The sequence below is a fragment of the Aquila chrysaetos genome, chromosome 4 (assembly GCF_900496995.4).
Source record: "Aquila chrysaetos chrysaetos chromosome 4, bAquChr1.4, whole genome shotgun sequence".
Lineage (NCBI taxonomy): Eukaryota > Metazoa > Chordata > Aves > Accipitriformes > Accipitridae > Aquila > Aquila chrysaetos.
In genome coordinates this window covers 58187734-58214125 of record NC_044007.1, presented here as the reverse complement: position 1 = coordinate 58214125, position 26392 = coordinate 58187734, and the positions used below count along the sequence as shown (strand labels likewise).

At 39.4% G+C, this 26392-nt stretch overlaps 1 protein-coding gene across 3 annotated transcripts in view; it reads right to left on the bottom strand.

Annotated features, from left to right (window-relative positions):
• The window catches only part of GNAL (G protein subunit alpha L), a 197269-nt gene that overhangs the window by 44154 nt on the left and 126723 nt on the right, over positions 1-26392 (bottom strand). For all 3 annotated transcript variants that reach the window (XM_030012134.2, XM_030012135.2, XM_030012136.2), the window contains exon 5: positions 15433-15530. In XM_030012134.2, coding sequence (XP_029867994.1) covers positions 15433-15530 — 98 coding nt within the window. The remainder of the gene's footprint in view (positions 1-15432; positions 15531-26392) is intronic.

Genomic DNA, 26392 nt, shown 5'->3' with positions numbered 1-26392 from the left:
TAGCAGTTTTCAACTACCAACCAAAGCAACTGGAAGAAAATACTTACTTTAAGACGATGAAGTGTTATATGGCAGTGAACCCCTACGCTGTTTGAGTTCTTACACCATAACGTATTCCACTGTAAAAATCAAAGCCACTCAAAAGAGATTTTTAAAAGGTCAGCTCAAGCAACGGACCTAATAGAAAAAAGTAAAGACGACTGAGCCAGCTTAAAGAAAGGATACTTCTGAACTACAAAACAAAGAAAATAATTTGTGCTTTAATGATAGGCTTTTCTGTTCTTATGAGAAGTCCCTTTTCTTTCAGAAAAGTCCTCTCTTATCCTCTAACTGCAAGGCGATTTTGCTGCACCATCTGCAGTAGACGGGGCAAACAGCCCGACGCAGAGAGAGTGGCAGCACTGGCTGCGTGCAGAGAGGGTGGAAGGGGGCTGCTCCACCACTAAGAATACAAGAAGTCATCTCCATCGCAGCTTGTGGGTGGGGGAGATTACCGAGTATGTTTCTCCATGGCCTTGTCTGCACCAGAATGAGCCTTTCTGGAAAACCCTCTTAGGAAGAGCCCTCGTATCAATGCAGCCATCTTGATTAAAGGTGTGACTCTTCTCAAGCTCCTCTTCCAATAAAACCTTAGAGAAAAAGCCAAGCCTTTCTGTAAGGCAGAGTCCATCTGGGTCTATTGCTTAGCATGCCTAAAATAGACAGATGGCAGATGAAATTATAATATAATTTAACCAGCAGGAAACCAAACAGCATATATAATCTTGGCAGTCAGTCCTACAAAAGGACACTCCATTCAAACACTGTCTACCTGCACTGTACCTATTAAAAGAAGAGATGCCTTCCTGTATCTATTCTAAATGCAATAACCATGGATTAGATAGTGTTACCCATTTTAGGGACAGATTATTGCATCTAACGATTCAGAGCCCTGAATGGTCACTTTCTCCCTAGGCTGCTGTATCACTGAAATCCCCGGCAAACAGCCCCTGCATGAACTCTTCCAAGAGACACGGTGGTTATACTGGTCTGCTGCCTTCACTGATGCTTCTGAAATGCAGCCAGAACTAGCTACTGGGTAACCTTTTGAAGACAGTATTCTTTGGTGAGTTAAACACACCTGGGTGCTTTCTTACCATCTAGCTTAGCTCCTCTCAAGCATCCCCCATGGAAGATGCTCTTTCTATTAAGAGGAGCCAAGGCTCCTAACTTTGGCTGGCTGTATGATGTTTGTTTTACATAGTCTAAAGCAAACAACCCTCCAAGTCATTACTGGAAAAGATCTACATAAATATCTACATTGTCCCCAACAGTCCTATAAGCATTAACATTAGTCATAGACTTAAGCACGTTTAAAAGCTCTTTGGTGTACGTATTTCACAATGAACAACTCAGATTTTGTCTACGCTTGGCACACAGTAAAAACACATTGACTACTGAACACAGTTTTACTGTTAATATAGATAGGGGAAATGGTACTTAATGACATCTGAATTGGTCACAGTTTACACAGCGGTCCTTACGCACATTAAAGACAAAACTGTTGGCTAACTGTTTTCGAACATGATCTGTTTTCCCAGTGTGGACAAAGAGTTGAGCTGGTTAGGGAAAAATGTTCCTCAATCATTTTCTAATTTTCCCCCTCCTGTTTAGGGGATCTTGCAAAAACCTGTGCATCACAGATTAGGTAGAGCTAGTTATGCTGCTTAACTTGTGTCCTTCATTCTAATGTAAATATTTTTCTAAAAACTTGAAAACATCTGCAATATTAAACAAAATAAAAAAATATTTAAATTATAAAGTGGAACTAAAAGATTTTGGCCTCATTCATTTTACTTTCACTAAATCTGATTATTAGGATTCATATCCCAGTCCTTACAAACTTATAATTTGGTCTCACCTACAGCTGTAGCAAAACGGAGCAGAGTTCATTTGATGTGCTGTACAAAGAGAATTGAGAAGGACCAGACCTGTATCTGTACCACACCAAACACTTTCCAGGAAGTAATGAAGCTGTACTGATCCTTTCTAGACAGAATAATGATGTCTTTGGCAAAGAGCGGCACTAACAATTATTTCACAGCAATCAGAAAGACAAACCAATACCTATGACTGCATTGTACTGAAAAAGCCTGTGACTCCTCCACAATAACCTTTAATATCAAACACAGTAACAGCTTTTACAAGGTCTTAAGGAAGGCACTACCCTTTTTTATTTTTTTTTCAGATAGGGAAACTGAAATACATGGATAAAGTACCCCAAGGCCAAACCAGGTAATGCATTCTCGAGTAAAGCTCCATCTCGAAGCTCTTTTTCCTCATCTAGTTTGCCCTTTCGCTTCCCCTGTGTAAATAAGGAAGACAAAAGTCACAAGAAACTGAAATAATGCATAACAGATACCAAAAATCAGCATGATACATGATTACAGCCTGCTGCTAGCAGCTCATAAATTGAGGAGAATTCAAACAATAGCACATGTTCCGTGATTTGGACATCGAGAATTCCCTTGACTCCTATTCCTATGAGCAAGCTATTGAGAAACACTGACATTTGGGCAATAAGAAACACACCAGAAGAACACTGATTTGCCAATACAACTGCCATTGTAGTTTTCCTAGCTGTAAACTGATTCCCCCCCTCCATCTCCATTGCTGATTTGTCACAGCTTCTTTAACCAGTGCTGACAACAGGCCATTCACATCACTGTGCATTGTATTGCAGTTTCAGACTGATCCTTAGAAAGGCATCTAACTGTATCTCAAACTACCGACAAGGAAAATAGAAAGCAACATATCATGATTTCTGAAAGAGAGAGAGATGGGGGCGGGGGGGGGGGGGGGGGGGAAGAGAAAGAATGCTTTCAGTTTAGTCCCATTCTTCAAACAGAAAAGAATATTACAAATAGAATAGCCCAAATTATTACACAGGTTCCCCAAACCTGTATAATTTCACTAGATGGGCTTAGCAACAGGCACACTCTAAAACCAAAAATCAAGTAAGATTAGTGAAAAAACAGCTTCCATACTGTTTTATCTTACCATAATCAGACAATTTACACCACCAGAACAAAAATCAGCCTTGAGCTTTGTGAAGAGAATGCAATGCAACATGAGCACAGTTGTTCTAAGAAACCAAAGCCAATTTACCTCTAATTCAATCTTGCACAAGAACAGAGTCATGCAGCGACCTGGAAGGATTTTTGTTTTTAAAATGGAGAAACACTGCTGCTTGCGATATTCTAGGAATACGCACAATCCTGGACCATCATACTTTGTTTCAAAGCCTGTAGAATGTCTCTGGCATTATCCGACTACAGTATGAAGCTGCAGATTTGGCTCTATACCACATCTCACCATACTCCTCTGAAAGCCATCACCCCAAATAATCCATGAAATATTTATGAGTTGGTGACTAAACAGTGCCTCGGGGAGGGAATAGCATAGGGGAAGTGACACAGGGGACTGGAAGACAAGATGAGGGATTAAGAGGCAGAGTCCCATTTAGTGCAGCAGCTAGGCAGGGGAGAGAGAGAGCAGCTTATTTTCAGAGCCTCCTTACCTTCTCAAGTCAGTAGCAGATCTGGAAGACATGATTCTGGAGAGAAATATTCTGTATTACCTGCACATGTGTAACACACAGACTGTTGCTCACACAACTGTATATATGGAAAAATATGGAATTTTCAGTGCTGAAAATTGCAACCGGTAAGTCACTCCTAGCTCAGAGCACCAGACAAGGTATGCAGATGAGTGAGTCACAGATCTGAATGGATACCTGCAACTGTTCTCCATTTCATCCAGAGGAGCGATGCTTTGAGAAAGGTCTTGAGTTTAAACACGTGAGCAGCTCCAGGGAAGGCACGCAAAGCCCAACCTGGGGCCCCATCATGGACCAAAAAAGACAACGAAACAGCTGTGAATGTGCTCTTCACACTGTGCTCTTCATATGGTGTGGAAATAGAAGATTTCCCTAGCAAAGTTTCTCTTTGGCCGTTTTCAGGATCTTACGTGGTGGTGGGTTTTTTTCCCTCATATCCATTCTGCTCATTTCCATCAGGACATAAGTTACCCGCCCCCGACATTGCACAATCTCATACGTTTAACATCTGCCTTCATTGAACAGACATAAGAGACTACTAGCAAGGTTATCTGTTGGTCCAATGCTTCAAGACTCTGCATTCCTCCCTAAAAATACTTAGTGCTTTATTATTTTTGCTTTATTTTTAAAACCAAATTTATCATCTTTGCCCATCTACAATCTTCTCTTTTTAGTTTTCATCCTCTAAATAGGTATAACTTGTTTATAACTTATGTAAGAGCATTCCTAAAATCAGTTTTAATCATCATGTAATCATTCTTTCAACATATTGTATACAAAGATGAGCTCCCTGCCAGAGGTACAGAATCGTGTATTTATAAATAAGTTAACCAATTTCTATGAATGAGCTTTAATAGAGGTCTCACCCTTGCCATTATTACATAATGTGATTTGTTGATCATTACTTTTGAAGTACTATCAGGTCAAAAACCTAAACTTTCGCCTGGGTTGGCTGGCACTGACAGGATGCGATGGGCACTCTGTACTCCCTCTGCAACACAGCCTCCTCTGAAGAACCTCTCACCTTGACGTGAGACCCTACAGACATCAGCTGCCTACACACTACGGGCAAAAAAGGCGAGTAACCAGTGCATAACACAAGTTAAAGCAAGAACCGTCCCCCCCCGCCCCCCCGCCCCCCCCCCCCGAAAGACTTCCATGTAGTTCTTAACAGAAAATGAAACTGGGGGAAAACTAGTGACTACATTTGACCTCTATTTTCTTTTTTTTTAAAAACTATAGTAACAATGCTGATGTAATGAACTATAGTTTACTGGGATTACTTCATACCTGGGCCTGCCAGTTCTGTAGAATGTAGCAAGATGTTTGTTCGCTGGCATTTGTCTCTTGAGAGAAAAGCTTTTCAAAGCAGAATCCAGTATGTTTGTGGAAAAAATCTAGTTTATGGCAAACTTGCTGAAAAAAAAGTTTCTAAGATCCTGACAATGTAAGGTAATAGGCCAACCAACGCAATGAATATAAAAGTCATACTGGATAAAGAAGTTCCTTTACCAGCAGAGCTTACTTCTACATTTCCCAAACAGAATAAACCCTAGTGGCAATAGTGCTCTTTAACACTCTACTGCTCTTTAACAAAATATTTTTTAACCATTGCTATAGTAGTGTTGGCAACTACAGGTCTGACATAGTTGTGCCAGTAAGTAAGCGGAGGCCAAGAAATTACACCCATGCTGATCATTAAACTTCTTCACAATGTGGTTGTAAAGAAACTTAATAAACAATAATTACCCAAACTCTGTAGCATCGGACTTACAGGATGTTAACGTCCAGAACGCAAATCTTCCCAACCCCAAATACATTCTTCCAAACCAGAAGAAAGGTAGGGAAGCCTTCTTTTACAAAGACAAAAAATGGCAAGGAGGCAAAGGCAGGGAGTCCAGAAATGTATCAGCAGGCTTCAGTCAGAACAATGTACTTAAATGTTATTTTGATATTTGGTCCAATTCACTTCTGTGCTAAAGTATCTGAAAAACAAAAGAACACCCCCAAACTCCCCTGCAATGTTCATGAAAGGAAACTAAAACTGAAAACTATTCTCAGAAAACGCATACAACTGCTTTTGAGATTCACCTTTGCCTGCATTAACAGTTAAGTATGAAAACTGCTTAAGGTCATCTTTCTTTTTTGATTACAAATAGAGGAATTGTCAGGGCAGTAGTAAAATGAGGAAAAAACAATTTTTGAATGAATTCTAGAACAAATGAACTTTCACAAATTTTATTCTGGAAGACAATTACTTGGTGTGTCCATTAAACAGGAAGTCTGCTGATACATTTTATACATATTTTCTTTTCCACCGCTTAATTTAGGCTCAAATTAAACTTTGTGTAAAACCCCACCATTATAACAAACATTTCTAATTAAATCAGAAAGAATACTTTTACAATAGACACAACTGAAACAGTTTCTCTAAAGTCAAATAAACTTTTTAAAAATTCTGGCAGCATCACTGTTGTCTTGTATTAAAATGAACAAAATTAGCTTTAACTTAATGATGAGAAGTAAAGAGACACCCTTAAACTGCTTAGACTCCCAGTCTGACTTACCTTAAAATTGGGATTACAACTAAACTGACAAATACCACAACTCTATTTTGGTTTAGTCTGAGGTGTAAAATTTCTTTTTCAAGCAGAGGTGATTAGCCTTTACATTTTTCCAACACAGTATAAACCGTATTTTGTTTTCTTATTTCTTAACTTCTGCATTCCACCATCTTTCTTTTTTCAAATCTGTTGGTGCAGCATTAATTTAGAAAAACACTGCCACCCAAACCCTGGCTTCTTGTAGATCCTAACATAAACAAGGCTGTGTACATGTATTAGCGCAGAGGAGCCTGTGCATGCAGAGTCTGGCCAGTGAGTAGTTCCTTAAGGAAGAAATATGACGCTTGGCCTTTCTTTATCCTGTGGTGTGAAACTGTCTACTTGAAAAAAGAAAAGCTGACCATCTCTAAGTGAAAAAACGCATGTGGCATTTAAGCAAAGCCGAACCCCAAGTGTAAATAATTTGACAGTATCCCATATAATCTGCCATTAAATTTTCAGTTCTCTTATTTCTTTTTTAAGCATCCAACTTAGTTATTATACAGTTCTATTATATTAAATTTATTATGTAAACAAGTGTTTCACAGTAGGTTAGGTTTAAGGTAACAGAATATGGAACATCATTTTCTCTAGAGCATAGTAAAAAAAAATCCCACAGAAAAAATTTAAAATACATTTGTGTTACATAATAAGCTTATTAATAGGCTAACGTATTCTTTGACCAACTAATCTCTTCCACCGAGAACATGCACACACTCGACAATGAATTGTAAATGAACAGACTGAATTAAATTCTGTATCAATCGACATAAGCTGGAGAAGTGGAGTAAATATAAGTGACTCTTAACGTTCCCTGCAATATAACGAAGATGACTCTGGTCATAGTTTACTCTTTCTCCCACGCATACACTGGAAGAGTCCTAAACCAAGAACAGCATATAAATAACACCAGAACTGACAGAATGACCTACAACTTCCTTATAAAATCTACTCATAAATCCTGCATGCAGATTCTAGATAACCAACATCTGCAGTTTTATTTCATTTGAAGACGTTTTGAGATGCTGACGCTGAGCAATGATTCACAATCAGGACTTCTGGAGTTAAGCTGTATCAGCACGGTTACTATAAGTGACCCTTAATTTTATTCTTTCTTTGACTTGATAGCAGGGAATACACAGGTTTTAAGATTCTCTTATCTGTACTCTAGATAGGTATCAACTTTCAAGGCAACTTTCAAAGTCTGCTTATTAACTTTGTTATTTTCCATTCATATATTTTAAAAAGACCTCATATTATTTGTAACACACAAAATTCAAACAAAATGTCCCTCAATGAAGTCCAGTCCTACAGAGAAGCCCTCCCTTCCCCCTGCTCAATATCCCAGATTCTGGCCATTTTCACTGGTCACACTGGCCCACTGTGCCAGTTCACTGACTCAGCCCCGTAGCAGTACCTATTCACTTCTGTCCTCACTGCTGTGATGTAAAATAAACACAGCCCTTCCTCTTTAACAATAAACACAACAGAATGCTCTTTCTTTGGTTTAAAGGATATTAACGCTTTAAGAGCGTATATACTGAGGGTGATGCCAAGTGTCTTGATTCTTTAGCAGGCTTTTGCTCAGGCTCTAAAAGCCTATTAGTGTATTGCAAATACAACTGCAAAAGCCTCTGAAAGTCTGCAGTTTACCTCTGCAGAAGGGACATGGAAAAATACATCTCCAAATTAAATATAGGATACTAACACAGAAAACTAAATGCAGGCAAGCTCAACTGATGGACCTACTTGCAATTCTCTAATTCGCTTAATGGATCAGATTTCCAAATGGGGCTGAGTTGCTGTGTTACACTAACATGTCCTGCACCTACTATTACACCATGTATGCAAACAGTCAGGAAAAAATTTAAGAAAACCACTCATCAGGCGTTCAGGAAAAACTGAAAAAAATATTGTTGACTAGGGAGGAAAGAACTCTTTCCTCAACAGAATAGTCAGCTTTGTTATATTTTTCAAAGGAAACTAGAAATGTTTAATAAAACATTTTAAAAAGAGTCAAAGTGTACCTTCATGCATTTGTCATAACTTTGGCTGGTCTTTAGACTTTGCTTGGTCTTTAGACTTTATTACTACCTTAAATTGAGGTTCAGGAATATTTTATGTTCTTCTGCCTTACGTTTTCAACCTTTTTGCTTGTTCTAAAACTGCAGAAAACAGACTGTCATGCACACAGGAGTGTGTGGAAAAACGCATGGTTTAATTTTATGTTTGAGCAGCCCATCTAGGGCTGCTTAAAGGCTTCTCCAATGGTAACTACTTGATAGGAAAGAACATTTGTCATAATAATTTTTAAAAGACAGAGAGGGTGCTGCGTTTATAAACTATTTTCTCCCTTATTTTTTAATTGAGAAATATTATTGTCTTCTCTAGGTATGGAAAGCATTTGTGAACTGAAGTGGCTAAAACAGGTGGGTACATGCCCGTATGCCATACTGGCTATTTGTAAGTGGTACTTTCATACTGCTACTTCCTCCAAACTGAAAATACAAAGGCATTTTGGGGGTTTCTACAGCTGCTGCTTTTTCCATATTTCTGTACTTATAACTACTAGTACTGTAACATCATGGTCACATTTTGATTACCAAAATTAAGATAGAATTGATAGCCTAATGATTTTTTTGTGAGGGCAGAAAGAACAACAACAACAAAAAAATCACAGCAACAGATGAAAAGGTTATTTCAGAGAATTCCCAGTGCATATTTTAAGAAACCACAATTCTGCCTCTCAAGAGTGTGGTCCACTAGTTAGTAAACTGAAAAATTTAAGCATTACATACTGCAAAATGACTTTTGTCCTATCTGGCAACCACGTCTGTTTAGAAGACTCATCAGTAAGGCTAAAATAATTACTCTGTAGTTACAACCCCTCTCTTTTTTTCTATCATTAAATAACAATTTACTGGTTGGTTAAGGTTTATACTTTAAATCAGGTAATTGGAGAAAACCTGCTTGTGAATTAACCAAACAAAACTTGCTTTTAACTTATGTAATGAATTTGTAAGGTTTGAAAGTGATACTGCATGAGAGATCTTAAAAGGAAAAGCGAAGAAACTTCATCATCACAGTAAGTTGTTTATATATGAACCAGAACAGAATTTTAAATGGAAGAAAATGATATTATTATGGTTTTCCCACATCAACATAAAAAATTTAGTTACATTAGGAATGAAACATTTATAATTAATACTCTTCCTCATATTTCTAAGTATTTGCCCTATATTTAATAAGCAGTTACCAAGTTTAAAGAGAATCACTGCTTTTAAAAGTAATATTCTCTAGTTTATAATCAGTATGTTTACCTTAATTTATCGTACATACATCCACATTTACTTCATCATCCATTATGATGAAAGAATTTTTATTAAAGACAAAAAGTGAAGATGAAAGGGTGTTCTGAGCTCTTTCACACCTTCTGGCTCTAGTCTGCCAATAAAAAGCATGTTTCAAATATGAATCCAAAGCCACAGTCATACTACGTTACATTTGAAAATAAACATTACCGCCATGTGTAAAGGACTTCAAAAACGTTTAGACCATGATTCTTTGATCAGCATGCAAGACAACTTCTCTCCTCCTCCCTACTCCTTCCCACTCTCCCTCTGCTCCCTTCCTTTCCACAATAAAAACATGATTTCAGCAGCCGTATTTCACGGGCCTGCTTTCAATGAGCTGCCTTGCTTTCTCAGGCATGCGCAAAGAAACACCAAGGTGTCTTCAAAGCAGGCAGCCAACAGGGAAAGCACAAAGAGGACTTTGCAAACCTGAGGCTGGACATGCCGTGCTCCTAGATGGATGTCTGCACAAAGCCACTTGATTGTCTTCCATTTCTGTTTTCTCTATGCGGGCATAATGGTCCTAACGAGAACCAAGTCTGGCACTGGGATTGTTAGCATGCAGGCAGCATGTTTCAGAGCAACAGGACATCAAAATCTTTCCAAACACAGAGATGGCAATGTGTCATACACCGTAGCACTCCCAGGTGGTTTGACAAAGTCAGCAGAGTTGTATGAAATATTTGGGATTTTGTCTCAAATGATGTCAGAGCACACACATACCACACTGCTCTCCAGGGACAAAATGGAAGACTTACAGTTCCTTAACATTTTTTCCCCTAAGTGGTGCAGATACTCTGATTACAGATCTTTCTTACTTGTCAGTTTAAATATAGATTGCTGGACTAATGATTTCACAGATAATACATCTGCATAAACTAGAAAAGTCTCTTATTCAACAGTAACTGCGTTTGTATTTTCTGTTGCAGTTTTGTCACGCTATATGCAAGCACACCAGGTCAGATTTTTTTGGCCTCTTGCTGGTCATCTTCCTGGAGAACATAAATGATGAAGAAACTGTTCTTGTTTCCTTCAGCAACAGAGAACGGGGGTGCTATGGGCCTCCAGGCATCCAACTTCGGATAGTCTCTGTTTTTCGGGTGAACTTTCAGTGACCTTTACTATCTGAATGACCCCTACACAGCAGTTACTATGAAGAAACCTGGGACAGGGCCAAGAGCATACAAATCCAACTGAAGGAACCAATTCCATGCATCTCCTTTGACAAAGACATATGATATGGGATATATAAAAAATGTTTGATGGGCTGCAACAGTCAGTCACTGATTGATACAGCCAATTATCAGGGACAGTTTTATGCAAAATATTAAGTGGTTTGTTGAACTTTTCAGCAAAACTTCAACTCAGATCTCAAGGGCACCCAAGAGATTACTTTTCTTCATGTTCCAATGTTCTTAAATTAGACAGAGCTGAACAGTGTATGCTGACGGAGAGCCCATGACCAAGTACACAAAGCAGGGCATAATCCCTAGATTTAATCCTATATATGGTGGAAATTCTAAACCACACAAAAACGCTGAGATGATAGAAAGCACCTCCTTCCTATTCTGTAGTGATAGAGGAAAAAAATCCCAATTCTGCTATTCTGCTGCCAAAGCTGGGAAAGCTGAAGCCTCATACATTGTCAGAATAAAAAAACCGCTCGATACCATCGAGACACCAGGAGTTATTACTATGGCACTTTCAAAGGAGACAGAATTAGGAATAGAAAAGATCTTGGCATTGAAAAGGTTAATACTGGGAACAACGGCACTGCTGCAGGTGGCTTGGGTTCACTGAGAACTGGTGTTGGGAGGGCACTGCAGGAAGGACCTGGCTACCACTGCTGTTGATGCAGCCTGTGTCTGACCCGTCTCTGTGAGAGCTTTAGCAGAATCCAATTTGGAGTATGATACAGCCAATCTTCTAGGAAAATCCCTAGAAGAAGCAGTATTAAGTAACAAATCCTGAAGCCACACTAAGTGAAAGTATACAAATTGCACTAATGCTCTTATTTATTTACAGTCATGCTTGTAGCCTGTGTACATACCACCACAGTGGACTGAAGTGCCACACTAGACAAAAGAAGCAGATAATGCCAAGGTAGATTTTCTGACCTCAGACTGTACGAGGGAATTTAGGGATGACTAAATATGTCCATGTGAGTAATTAGGAAAAAGGAAAGTTAGAAATATGCTTGGCTGCAAGAAGTGCTGCTGTTGAGAAAAAAACATGTATCTGTTTTCTCACATCAGGAGTTGAATCTGTGGACAACAACATAAAGAACTTTTTTTTTTAATTACTCCACCTAATACCAGGATGGATGCCTCAGATGTTGGCTGAAACCATTCTCCAAGATAGAATAACTGCAAAGAAAAAGAACTTGAGGTGTGTCTTTTCCGTGTATATTAGCTCAAATATAAAATCAATTTTCTTTGGCCAAGATCACATCCCTTGTGTTTGCTTTCCTGAGAACTTGCATAATCAAGTTTTATTAGACCAAGTGTTTGCATAGAGACCAATTTAGGCCTTCACACTGAAGCATATCAGAAGTGGTGTATTTTAGCAGGGAAAGAAGATTGATAGACAAACTGGGATAAAGTATTGGCTGAGGGCAGAGTTCCCTTAAATCCTTTGTTTACTTCCTACACCGAGGAACTCGGTGAGCCGAAGTACAACCCTTCCAGCTAGGGCCACCCATGCACGCACACGCTGTTGTTTTGTGTGAATGCAATGGGACAAAATTCAACACTGGAACCTTCGCTTAGAGAAGTGCAGATACTCTCTCTATGGGAGAGTCATTTAAGAGTATTAAAATGGTCTGACAGGCTGGGCCTTATCCTCATTTCCATGAAGGAACTGTACCCTACTAATTTAAAAGGGCATTAAAGATCAAGGAAAAGCAACTTTCAGGCTTAATGTAAATAAAACATTTGCCTTTGTGCCTTTTTACTACCTCTCTTTCCAGCCAAATATTTCTCCCACAGTAATAAAGAAAATTAGGTTAAGTTTTAAAAATACAGAAGCTCTGTACTGTAGCCAAATTCAACTATTCCAAAACACACTGTATTTGTAACTCACTTAACAGTCAGCAAGTTGGGCTCCTGACTTTATAATTTGCTAATAATGATTTTCAGTATTTTAAGTCACCCACCTAATTTGTAGTCCGGTGATATTTTTAATGCATGGGATTTTTTTGGTTTTGCTTTGTTTTTGTTTTAAGCAGAGAAATTAGTGGTGACCTACTGATAATGTTCTTCGTTCACTATCAAGTAAAAGATTAGGAATTAGCTGATGGCGTGGGATGCTTTCTCCCAAAGGCAGTGTAATGAAAACACTGCAGATGTTTCAAAATCCCACAGTAAGCATGTGTATCAGCATTACACTCCTTCCCTTTTTTCATTTACCAATTAAAGATGACCATGGACAAGTTTTGAGAGAAATGCCATCTGCTCCTGCTGAACCAGAAAGACAGCACCCTCACAGTTAGTATTTTCTAAATGCACATACAAACCCATAACGTGCATATCAGAATTGTATTTCTAACCTAGCCTCACACGCTCTCTCTGATACAAGGAGGACATGTGCCCACCACTCTGAGTAAGGTCCATCCAATGCTAGCACAGAAATGTTCTTCTGGGTAAACCAACTACTGTTGTTGTGCATTATATACACACGTGAAGCAAAGACACAGCAACATTAAAGTCTCTTTTTCATTGACTCTATTAGTACCATTTTAATTTTCAAGGAATGATAGAGGGGCAGATAAAAGTTGGGTGTATTTTTAACATCTTCTTTCTGCTAAGATTACACTTCACCGTTTTAAATCATCAATACCTGTGAGAAAAAGGCTGTTTGATCAGATCAATGACATGGCTGTTCCCGAGTTTCAAGTCTCTGCTCTAAGACTGAAAGCTTCTAAACGTGGATAAGTCACTCAGCTGTTACATTTTCAGGTACATCATGAAATGGAAAGCACAGATACACTCAAGGGATATTTAAGTATCAAATAGTATTTCATAAAGTGTCTTGAAGGTGAAGAATTATGCAAGCGTTGTATTTGCTACTATAATATATAATCTCAGAATAAAGAAAAAGCAAGCCAGCTAGAAGATACGGAGGGAAGATACGCAGAAAAAAACCCGAATAATCTTCCTTTAAGCTTTTAGGAAAAAAGGTAGTAGGATTTAGTTTTATGTTTCAGGACAGTGGACTTCATTCTGGATCCATTTTTTTTCCCCATTTGTGTTTTTGTTTGGACATAACACAAGACTAACATTGTTCTCCTTGTCAAAGCCTGTAGATAGACATAATTTTTTTAAGGGAAAGCACGGTACCATTAATACTATAATTCAGTGTCTTCCTTTTTTGCCTGGTCCTGTCAGCACCATTTTCCAAAGCAGGACTGGGAGACACAATGCCCTTTACTGATCAGTAAAGTAAGTTTTACATTCTTATATCTTAAATACATGCCATTATTCTATTTTCTTGGTCTGATGTCTTATTTGAGTCTATTAATAGATATAAACAGTCAGTCTGGACTTCTCAGCAAGCATAGCTCAGATCTGTACTACGGCAGTGCTGGTAGGCGAGGGCAGAGGGGAAACCCACTGATCACAATTTAGGACAAGTTTCTAGTTTTTTTTGTGTACAACCACTGCTTTCATTTCTAGCCACTCTGGACTGTGAGCAAATGCCCAAGTTTTGGTAAATTCAGACCACTGAGGTCAAATGAGTTCCTTCCTATACATATGTAATTTTCCCTTGCTTCCACATGCTGATGAATCATTACTGGATCCTTCTCTTTCCCAAAAATACTCTGGAAAGAGGGAGAAGAATCTAGGACCCAAAGCACTGAAATTCCCCACTGTGGCAGAATCGTGACAAGTCCTTTAGTGACACGGCCCGTTTCCTCTGCTTCAGCCTCAGCACCGAGAGCAGAAAGGACAGAAAAACAAAGCACCAAGCGCTACAACAGACTTGTGGCATTGCTGCTGACCATACTGCCAATTAGACAAATCATAACACACTAGAGCGTGTTCTCTGAAAACCCTAAATCACATAGCAACTGTAAGAGTATACATTTTTGCAACAGCAGTTCACATGAAATGGGTATTTTTGGTCAAAGTCTAATTCAGAGCTGGGTTATTACCGAGGTCAGCTGAATTTTGTAGCCCTGGCATGTTAACAGACTATTTCTGGATTAATCTGTTTTCATCAATGTACTGTGTATTTATGATTTGCACCTTCACAATCTACTACACATCTCTTTTCAGAACATTTCCAATCAGATGAACCTGTTTGAGGATTATGACCATTACACACACATGTACCGCTTCACTTGATGTATATGAAGGAAAGAATACCAAATGTACTACTACCTTTAATGAAATGCTGCTTATCATTTTTTCCCCCCAGAAAATATTTTAGTAATGCAGGTATGCATCTGGTTAGGTAAAAATCTCAGAAGCTTTAATGGAATATGAAAACAGAGAGCAACCTCAGCGCTGTCTGGGTCTCAGAATTTAAAACCAAGCATTTTCCTTAGATCGGCTCTACATTTTTTAAACTTAATAGTTTCAATTGAAATGATTTTATGTAAATCTTTGGATTTAATAAAGATACTTAAAATTATTTAATTTGATTTTTTCATACTTATCTTCATTAGCTGTTAAGTATTTGAGGCAGAATATTTAGCTGTATAGTAATGGCAAACTATAATAAAACAATCAATTACTTTTGCCCACCCTATATGGAGAATTAAAATGTTAATCGCTGCATTGCAAAACTCCCAGATCTTGCTAATATAAATACATTTTCTAACTTGTTATAGATGATTACATTCTTGGCTATTAATTTCATAGAAAGAAATACTTACTACTGTGCACAGTCAATCAGTTGATATTCGTTTGACCTTTCGAAGCATGCCTTTACGCCTTCATCATCCCAGAGCTTTTTTGCATGTTCAAAAAATTCCTGAAATTTGGAAATGCAACAAATAAGAGAACATTTCTCAATATTTTCAATCCCCAGACTATATGTTGCTCCTTCCCCCCAACCTTCATGCTTTATACTTTTGCAGAACGATAGAGTACACCTTTAAAGAAGAAAAGTAATAAACATTTATTAGCAAAATTGCAGGAAAATATACTGAACATATGGCTGCTGACAGTTTCCAGTACATGGTATGTAATGAAGACTGTCTTCAAAATTCATGCCAGTCCATATATATAAAATTCACTGTAAGTACAAATGTTACCTAGAAGCATGTTCACTTAATTTTTAACTGAATTTATGCTTCTGTCATGGAAAAGTTATAAAGGTGATGCAAATAGTTGCTCAGCTTATGAACATTAGCTTCCCAGAGAAAGATCTGGTCTGTAACTTTAAAAAGATTGTGTAATTTTTCCTGAAAAACACAACTTTCTGCTGCTTGGTATTTTCTCATGCAATATAATAATGATTGCAAGACTTTCAGTCTTTGCTCAACACCACTTCCTCCAAGCAGCTGCCTGGCACAACATGCTTTTCCTAGCAGCTATCCCAGGCAACCCAATCCACAACTATCTGCTGGCAAGCTTATTTCAGAATTATTTGAAAGGGGAATCAAAGCCGTCATTGGTGACAGCGAAGCCATAGCTCTGTTGTATAAAACGCACACATGTAGAGCTGTAGGTCCGACCCCGCCTGCCGGCTCCTCCAGCCCCTTCTTTAGAGCCTCACATGCTCCGGTTTGTTTTAAAGCTGGGAGTCCATTTCATTTTATATCATTACTGGTAAGCCAAACAGTAAGTAATTTTTCCAGCTACAGCTTTCTAAAATCAAATGAAGAATGGTTAAACAAATTAATATTTCCTTTATTATGTGACTGAGCCTTTCCTCCCTCAAACCAAACTGTTAAAGTAGTAGGTCAACTTGTTTGTAATCTCTTAACACCTCAACACTGCTGCTAAATCATCAGTCCTTTGGTCAGTCATAAATTTGCAAAACCTAACAAATTGCTTTTCCACAGTTCAGTTTGGCTCTGCGTAAAATGGGTGCAATACCACTACTCACTTCATGATCCTGTCAAAATGTTGTGCAAATATCTGAATTCTGAAACTTTCCGAAATTGTTTGCCAGTCCCATCCCCCGTGTCCCCCCCCCCCGCTTTTTCAGGATGAAAAATTTCTCTCAAAAGACAAAGTTTGTAGTGAAAGATCTTGGCAGCAGAGTGAGTTCACTTTTACTCTGTATGGGTTTCCCAACCTTGCATGCCACCCCTGTGAGGTGCCCAAAAGGTGACACTCCGCTGCTCAGCGACTGCCTGTGACCTGCTGGCGATGTTTTCAGGGAGAGGAAAAACACAAGACAAGATTTTCAGAACAAACTAGTACTGAAAATTATTTAGTTAGGCTGTGAACATGGTGACAAGGGTTCTGAATAACCCCAGAAATGCTTTTTTCTTTCAACTATATTGTGCACAATGTAGAAAGAGAGAAGAACCCATTCTTTAAGAAGTTTTCAAAACTTTATAGAGAAAAGGCGATGTTAAAGCAGGCCTGAAAAACCTTAGCAGAAAGTCTGGGAAGAAGAGAGGAAGCAACACTAGAGATTGGCAGATGCTTATACTGCCCTTGGAATTTATTTCTTCACCTCCATGAGGACATGTTTATTTTGTCTTTGTTATTTTAACGACTTATGTAATGATTGTTTAAAACACTGCAGATCCACCGTTTGAAGTTATGCTACGGCTATTATAAACTCTCTGTTCCTACAGCAGAAGGAAAGCAAAAACAAGCTCAAGAAAGGACAAGACATCAAACTAAGTAAGTAGGAGAAAGTGGACACACATAACAGAGAGCACAACTACAAGAAAAAGAAAGAAATGGAGAAGTCGAAATGATAAATACCAGAAAACATGGAACATTCCTCAAACTTGAAGCTTATGCTTGATTGATATTTAGGGCATCAGCTGAAAGCATCTCACTTGCTGGCATCTTTGTCCAAAGAAAGGCACTGCCTTCTCAATGGAAGAGTGAGCTCAGGACAAGTGTCAGGGTCCCGAGGCAAAAGGACCCAGCTCTCCCGCTCCCTTCAACGGGTGCATGTCCAGCAGCGTAGAACCCCAGCCCTCCCTCCCGCAGGCACTTGCTGATGCAGGCACAGGGGCCAAGCACGCCATGCCCACTCTCCCCTCCTCCCCGTCAGCAGGCAGGAATTCCCACCTGCCCAGAAAGCCATCTCTGAGGGGTACCTACATCTAAAAAATGGCCCCATTCAGCCCCACACAGCCGATGGGAAGGGGACGGGAAGAGGAGAAGGATGTCAGCATGAAAGCATCCTTTCCTGTGTGTATGTGTGGGATGGATTGAGAGACAGCTGCAGATGTAAATAAATAAGTAAATAAATAAAACTGCATAGCTACAGCAGTTTCTAACTTCACTTCTGTTTTGAAATCCTCTATATGAGCTTTATTTACTCTTAAAAATTTCTTCTGCAAAAGAGGCAATCTTTTCAGCTCAGCTTCTGAGACCCTACAAATATGTTGTAAATACAGGGTTTCCATATTATATGCTTCAACTATTTATTTCCACCTGACCATTACATCTCAAAGCAGTCTATTTAAAATGACTTCCAGACTTCTAGTCCAAAGCAAATCCTATAAAACAGAGCAAATATACTTACCTCATTAAAATGTACCGATCTACTGCAGAGGAGTACACTTGCCTGCAATTTGCCTCCCACACAGCTACCCAATCCTTCTTTCCCAGGTGACTAAAGCCTTCCAGAAAAATCCTTCTTCATTTTAAGACACCAAGTACCACGATCCAACTTCTCACACTTGGTTTTAACCCCTTTCTCGTCTGCTCCAAGTTCTTCAGTATTTCTCCTCAACTGCTGAAGGCTCCCACTGCACACAGTCAAGCATGCAGGAGGATCCTGCTCACACCCACCAAACGTGTCTGGATCCCAACCTACTCTCCATCGCAGGACAACATCCAGATAGCAGTCACCATTAGCTTCAACCTCTGCAACCAAGCCCGCTTTGCTTGACTGGCCTTCCAGCAACCGCTCCCCAATCCCCAAGACTCATTCCTGTAGACCGCAACGCTCGTCACCTCTTCCTCCCGCCATGGCCACGTCATGGCCACCTCGCTGGCAAGCAGGCGCTGGTGAGCTAAGGAAGGTGCAGGCTTTGGGCTAAGCCCACCCTGCAGCACCTGCTCTCGGGGCTGCGGTATCCTCGGAGCGGCAGCCACGTTTGGCAAGACCTGTCGCGGGGAAGAGCCAGGTTGCCCGGAGAGGTGGTTGATGTCCCAGCCCAGGAAACATTCCAGGTCAGGTTGGACGGGGCTCTGAGCAACCTGGTCTAGTGGAAGATGTCCTTGCTCATTGCAGGGGGGTTGGACTAGATGATCTTTAAAGGTCCCTTCCAACCCAAACCATCCTACGATTCTAATTCAAAGGACAGAGAACTCAGATTTTCTCCAGCTGATAAAGGAAGATGGGCTAAAACTTTTCAGTTAATGTTTCTGGGGGGTGGGGAACTACAAAACATTACCTTAGGTCAGTACAACACAACTAAGGTTTTAAGACTAAGTTGTGACATTAGCAGCTTATGTTCTGAGATGGCCAAACTAAGGTTTTCTTAAGGGTCTGACTTCTGGAAAGTGGCTACTCAGTTCTTTAAAGTCACGAGCCGGGTCCTTTAAGAGACCTGAACTGAGACAGAAGAAAACAGGGACATGGAAAATCACTAGGGGCATCTGATGCACTTGGTTTGCAAGCACATGCAGCTGACCTCTATCGGACCAAAGTCACTGAAATCTACTAAAAATATTTAGTATACTGAAGAGAACCAGGAATAATGTACTATGCTTGAAAGCAGAAAAACACCTTCATCATGACATGTCCATGAACACTGAACAAAACAGAGCTGTTTCATTCAAACTATTCCTTAGGGACAGAGGCATACCAATATTTGCACCTATTAACATATAAAATAAAACCATTAATATATTTTTTGATGTAGTACTTTAATTAGAGCATTAGAGAAGTAAATGGTGATGCCTCAAGTCTCAGGAGTTACAGGTCTCGTGAATTACAGATACTTTTTACTTTACACATATTAATTTACACCAGTTACCTAAGAATTTATAGTGATCATTAGACCATACAATAGCAAAATTTTGATGTGATCAAAATGAAGATGTGACACACAACATCTCAAATATTTACTAACATAAAATTGTCTGGAAATTTTCCACTCTTCCTGAGACAATGAAAAAAAAAATCAGCCCCACATTCCTGAGATTCCTTTTCACTAGCAGGTAATTTTTGCTACACATAAATAGTCACACATCATCTTAAAATCACGAAGTGGCATTAGGAGGTTATGATTCCTTTTCTTTTCCAGAACAAAATAAGTGAAGATGTACATAAAGATAGAAACACCCTGAGCTGATATTACTGATGTAAACAGTACTGTATTTTTACTATATTTTAAAAAGGTAGAAACATTTTTACTCACCTGTTCCAAGGTACCATTTTGAGTTTGAAAAAAACAGGAGGGAATATATTTCTATAGAGAACATTCCAAGAAACCAATACAGATAACAAATGCAGATGCACTACAGCTAAGTCTCAAAGCACTGTTTTTCAACTTTGTCCTACTAGAAGTTACAGCATGTCCTTGAAATTTAATTTTCCTTATTTTGGAAATAAACTTATTTATTGGTAGGTTACCTTAGAAACTTCCTCCCCCTTATAACTCTTACAAAAAATTTTCAAGTAGCTAAAAAATGGACTTGTTTCACTTTTCATCTGCCTAAACAGGGAATAAATATTAGTGATGATTAAACAATGACATGTCTTCACGAACAAATCCGTAGGTATTTTGGAAACAGAACTTTTCATCTAATTGCTTTACAAACCACAAAAGTTCACGTTAGGTCAGGAACACAATTTTTATTCTATTAAGATTCCTTTCTGTCTTCCTTCCAGATGGAGCATACATTTAATAGCTATCCTGATGTCACCTTTCAGTCTCCCAGAAACTGGGATGCGGAAGACTCCACTGTATTTTCTATTCCACATATTTCTTCTGTTAACACATTGTAAACCTGGGAACAGCTGCTTAGATCAATGTGAAATAAGATTGATCTCCCTCCAGCCAAAATTCATGCTCTTATTCTCCTAAGCTTCAGGAATGTAAGACAATTTCTCATCTAAACCACAGATTAAACCTGTCTGATTAGCCTGACAACCATTTAAAGAAGTGGCAAACGTTACACATTTTCATAGTTCTGCCACTTTGGATGTGAAATGAAGTCATCACTTCTATTCTGAATTTCATTTACTACTTCCTCTTTCACGTACTTAACCAAACAAAAAGTAAATTACACAATGCATTAAAAATTCCCACCCTTACACCTCCCGAGCTCCCAACAACTGCGGCGCGAGATGATCCAGAGAAATCATACAGGAAGGGAGGTACGTGCCTCTCTCCCGAGCAGGGTTTACCCGCCTTGTACTTCCCAATGCACTGGGCAGGGGGTATATAGGCAGTCCCAGTCTTCCATCCATTCAACTATGGAAAAGTTCTGTGGAATAAGAGAGTGACAACTGATGGCTAACACTGTGATACTATGAGGATGACACCCAGTGGAGTCCAATTAAGGTTGCATAGGTAAACTACCTTCGGGGTTTTCCAAGTGTGACACATTTGACTCCGCAATCCGAACAACATCCTTTTAAGCACCCTTTTCCGTGTACCACATCCGAGGTCAAAACTGAACCGGATCCATCAGCCTGCAGCCCGAGCCGCTGAGCGCGGCAGCAACAGCAAGCAGCAGGATGCTGCCTTGTTACGGGGGAGGATGGGCAGCGACACGGTCTGGGGAGGTGACTGGGAGGAAGGACTCTAACCTAGCACTTTCTCCACTTCCCGCAGAGCTGTGAGGAAGCCCTTTTCCGTGCGGTGCCCGGGGGGATGACCAGAGGGACAGCATCCCCACGAAGAGAAGCTCAGCCGAGCTCCTCCCTCTCGATCCAGAAAGCTTCGCGGCCGCTGGGTGTGCCGGGCGGGGGCTGCTGCCGTGCTGCCTGCAACCGATGCCACAAACCCCATTAGCGTATCGGTATTCTCTTCGGTTTTGTAGCACAAGCCATTGTAAAGTAACAGAAGAATGGCGATTTTTAAAAGTTTGTATGTCAGCCAAGTAAAAGCTGGAATTTAACAGGATAAAGCAAAAGCTACTTTTGCGGCTCCAGGACTCCCCTGCGAGCCTCTGCAGTCTCTACTCGCTGCAAACAGTTCTCGGATACTCAGATTATGATTAGGGCAATTTAAACTTAAGAGTTCCGCTCCTGCAACCATTAGGTTCTGTTCTTGATAATAATTTTCTCATTAATTCAAGACTTGTGCATTTGGAATCAGAGACAAACTTTCCCAACATTGCTGCTGTGACTGGGTTCTGCTTTAAATTTAACTTTCTCTACAGCATAACTGCTAAGAATGAAGGGAAAAAAAAAACAACAGAGAAAAATCTCTGTGTTTCTAAACATAATAACCAATATAATCATTAGACAGCTACAAACCTGGTCAAAGGAAGAAAACCACTTTTCCCTATGGAGGCTACTGACACATCCCCAGTACATAGTCTACCATCACGTTTACCCTATATAAGCATCTTTGAATCTCCAAATAGGGTGGTACTGCTATACATAATAGTTTCTTAATCTCCCAAAGCCTTCAAATCACCTATGATTATCCTTCTGTAAGATATACACAGCAGCTCAACATAATATAATCCCACAGGTGAGGTTTTTAGTATGCAGCAAAGAATAAATCACCTGCTTTTTGTTTTAAGAGTGTATACTAATACTATAAATAACATATAATAAAAGTGTTACAAGAAACCCAGAACGGACAGCGAGCGACAACTTGCCCCTGTGCCTCCACTTATTACTGGTTTGCTTATGTGAAGTGTAGCAACTCATTTTTTTATTAAAAATACTCTTCAGCCCCGAACATCTACTGAGTGCAACCATAAGCTGTAGGAACAAAAATTTTTAAATGGACTTAATGAAGAAATTATGGGGTAAAGTACCAGGTAAGACACCCAAGAGAGAAGGAAGCCTGCTCAGTTACCTCTTCCACAAACAAGTACAGTCTCTTGATAATCAGCCTCTTGTTTATGAGACGAAAGTGTCCCCTATGGCTCAGCCAGCTCCACTTCTTAGTCCTTTATGAAATGTTCTGCCTAATAAGGGAGCTGTTTTGCTGTAGGTATACAAAATGCAGCTGCTCAAACTCCTAATGCTGGCAACAAAGACAGGCAAACAGAGTTACAATTTAAAAACAAAAGCAGAATACATGACTTGAATTTTTCCAACAGCAGTGGCGTCAAAACCTTCATCAGCACCCAAGCGATAGCATGAGAAACACTGAAACCATGTAGGAGTGGTCAACTGGCATGCAAGGACTGTGCTTAACAGTAGGGTTCAAATGTTTCTAAAGCACCAGCACTTACAGTAGATTAATTATAGAGAAACCTTTAGGAAAAGTACAACCTCCACCCCCTGCAAGGTATTTTCTGTTGTAATTTGTGGGTGTGCAATAATCAATGCAATTACTTTGCTAGTTAGTGACTCATTCTGATAGGCAAAGTAGCAGTTTGGCCTCTAACCCTCCTCTGAAACCTAACTGGATCTATCAAGAAGAGTTACAGAATAACACATCCAGATCTACCTTCTCTCCCTGTTCACTGAACTTGTTTTGCCTTTTTTAGGCTGGAGGCAACAGCCGTGAAGCACTATCAGTCTGCACTAAGCGTAACCTCAGTTCATTAGAACCAAACATGGGAGGATGGTAAATACCACCTTCACAGAACACACTTGTGTTGGGGCATCTTATGTTCCAAAAAACCAAAATTAGTTTATTAACTCCTATGAGAATCTTATCCAACTTGGCAGCGTAAGGGAAGAAGCTGGGGAAACAAGCAGCATTTATAAAGGTATAAAAGCATCATTTTCACATAGCTACCACACGCCACTGCATCTAGACAAAACGTATGAATTGGGGAGCTCGTTGACAACGTTCAAAAATCAGGAGTGTAACCAGCATAGTACATTCTACGTCCCTTTCTTGAACTATTTTTGTGACTCGACTTTTAAACCCTTACTCTACGCTACATTTCCAAGAAGTGTGTACAGTTAAGGTATCAGCCTGATTGCCTTAGCAGTTCTATTTCTGCCTGCTAGAAACATGTACCATCTACCATCTTATTTAACAGAAATCAACAAATTCACTTTTGTGGACCACAGAACTCATCTACAAAGTCTAAGAAATATATTAATAGTTTTTCAAACTCATGTGTGTCAAACACTAAAAAAAGGTCTGAAGGTTCTTTAGATCATACTAGCAAAAACAAAAATAAAAACATGATTTTGTGCTTTCACAATATTTTGGGGCCAGCACTGTGGATAAGATAGGCTTTGAAGATAAAAATGCATCATAAGTCAAAGAGCAGTTCTGTGCTTTTTCTTCACTACTTATTAAATAGTGGCTTTTTTTTCTGAGCTAGACAATGAAGCTTTTATCACACTTAAAACAAAAACCTCTGACTCAATCTTCTAGTTTCCATTTTAATTGTGTATTTCAACTTTCAGTCTGCCATCACAAATCCTTGAACGCTGCTGCCTACCTGCTATTTTGAGGGAGCCATCAAGCTCTCTACTAAGGAAAGTAGGAGAAATAATTTAAGCAAATTACTTAGTGTACGTAGTGCCTAAAAAATGTGTTGTGCCGAGGACGCAAAGCTCACGCACATTCTTCTCCTTGAAGGTATTTTGGTTTTGTCTATGTTAGGACTTCTCCCTGAATGCAGATAAAGATCTTAATTTAAAAAAAACACTTCTCAAATTATTTGTGAAAGTAATTACAGGTGTGTTACACAATCCTGCAACATTGCTGCCCTTTGCATTTCTGCAGTACTTGTGAAAAGAAGAAGGTAAGTATTGTTATAATTCCCTCAAGGAGAAATTTTTGTGGACAAGATGATGACAAAGCATGAGATAAATCTGCAAGTGCTGAACAACATACAAAACTTCATGGTACTGACCAAATAGAAGAATCAGAAATATGTCATGACTTTCCAAAATTTGGTAGCAGGTGGTTTATCCCTGAGATCGAGATGCTGATTGCACAGTTGTCTTTGTAGAGCACTGAGCTTTCAAACTAGAAAAACTACTGAAAAACACATAATCTGCGTGTCATCTGTACTGGGAAATGTTTGCTTGCTGTTTGTTTGCTTATTAAAAGCAATAACAGCACTGCAAAAGTGTACAGATTCTGTATGTCAGAATTTGAATCTTTACCTAATTACGCAAGACTAGACAGAGTGGAGTCCATTCAGAGTAGAGCACAGCATATCAACCCACAGCAGTTTTGTTACTGCTTCTGCAATCATTTAACTCCTGGGCCTCTGTGTAACAAACTGCAATGAACATCGTACTTCATTTTCTTGTAAGTCAATATAACACCCAGTCAGTGAACGTGTACAAACCACTCTGCAATGCCGGATGAAGGGACTGTGATGGAAGTGAGAAGTACTGCTGTAAGACATGTATTATACATTGGTAAACTTCAGGCACTTCACGGCAGGAAATATTATCAAGATTTTTTTTTCAAAACACAAGCCTGTAGTAATAACTTACATGCTGTAACATGGCAGATTTGGATCTGAATCCCCTACGGTTTTAAGCCTTGAGTAGCACTGTATCAGATCACTTTTTTTATTAGCTATAATACAATTAGCTATATGCTATTTAGTATAGTAAGGCAGTTGTCTTTTCCATGCCACAATGCATTTTGGCACAAATCAGTACAAAAAAATTTGAGATCCTCTGGTATGTTATTATTTCACTGAGCAGCGAAAATCATGCAGTCAATTCTTGCCTGCTGCTTTGAAGACAAAAAGCTAAATGTGCACTTTGTCACCTCTTGACGATGAGAGCTTGACCCCCTATGCACGTTGCACCTGCGGTGCTCTCGGCCCATCTTACAAGCCTGCCTGGGTTTTCATTACTCCGACGGGGGGGATACCCCCAGCCAAGTCAGGCCTGTGGAGCAAAAAGCCCAGGGACATGGCTCTCCCCTGTCCCCGCACAGCGCTGCTGCCCCGGCCCATTGGGAACCCCTGCTGCTTCTGTAAATATGGTCTCATCATGAAGACAACCCTCGGGCGAGCTGAAAAAACACAAGCCTGCAGCTTGTAATTCTTCAGTACGAAAGGTTTCTACTACTCCCGGCTTCAACTGTTTTCCTTAAACCAGTTTTGAAGGTCATACATCAAGGAACTATTTCATGCTTTAGTACGTACTTCATTATTTGTAAGCGATTTCCTACCAGACAAGTGGTTTGCAAGAACCGAGAACTCTTATTTCCTTTTATAGATTTGAGTCGGAAATAAATGCTGGCAACATCATGTGACTAACCAGCAGCACCCACAACTTAAGCAACTCTCATAATTAAATCGGAAAGTAATGGAAAAGTCAGCCCACTGCTGCCAGATCTATTTAGGCTCCTACTCCTCTGCACAAGCTTCATCTGAATTCTTCAACTCTATCTCTCTCCTTTGACACTTTTGCCTGTCGTCATCCATGTGCAAAAACCAGACTAGCTTCAACACAGTAACTTATTCATTCTGAAATTTATATAATAGTAGGAAAAGGAAATACAAGTCTTTATTATATCTCTGTGACTAAACTAAATTGAGTTTCAGCAAACAAATATTTGGAAATTAACAACCACAAACGTTGATATAAGTATTTGAATAAGGATTCCAAAGGAA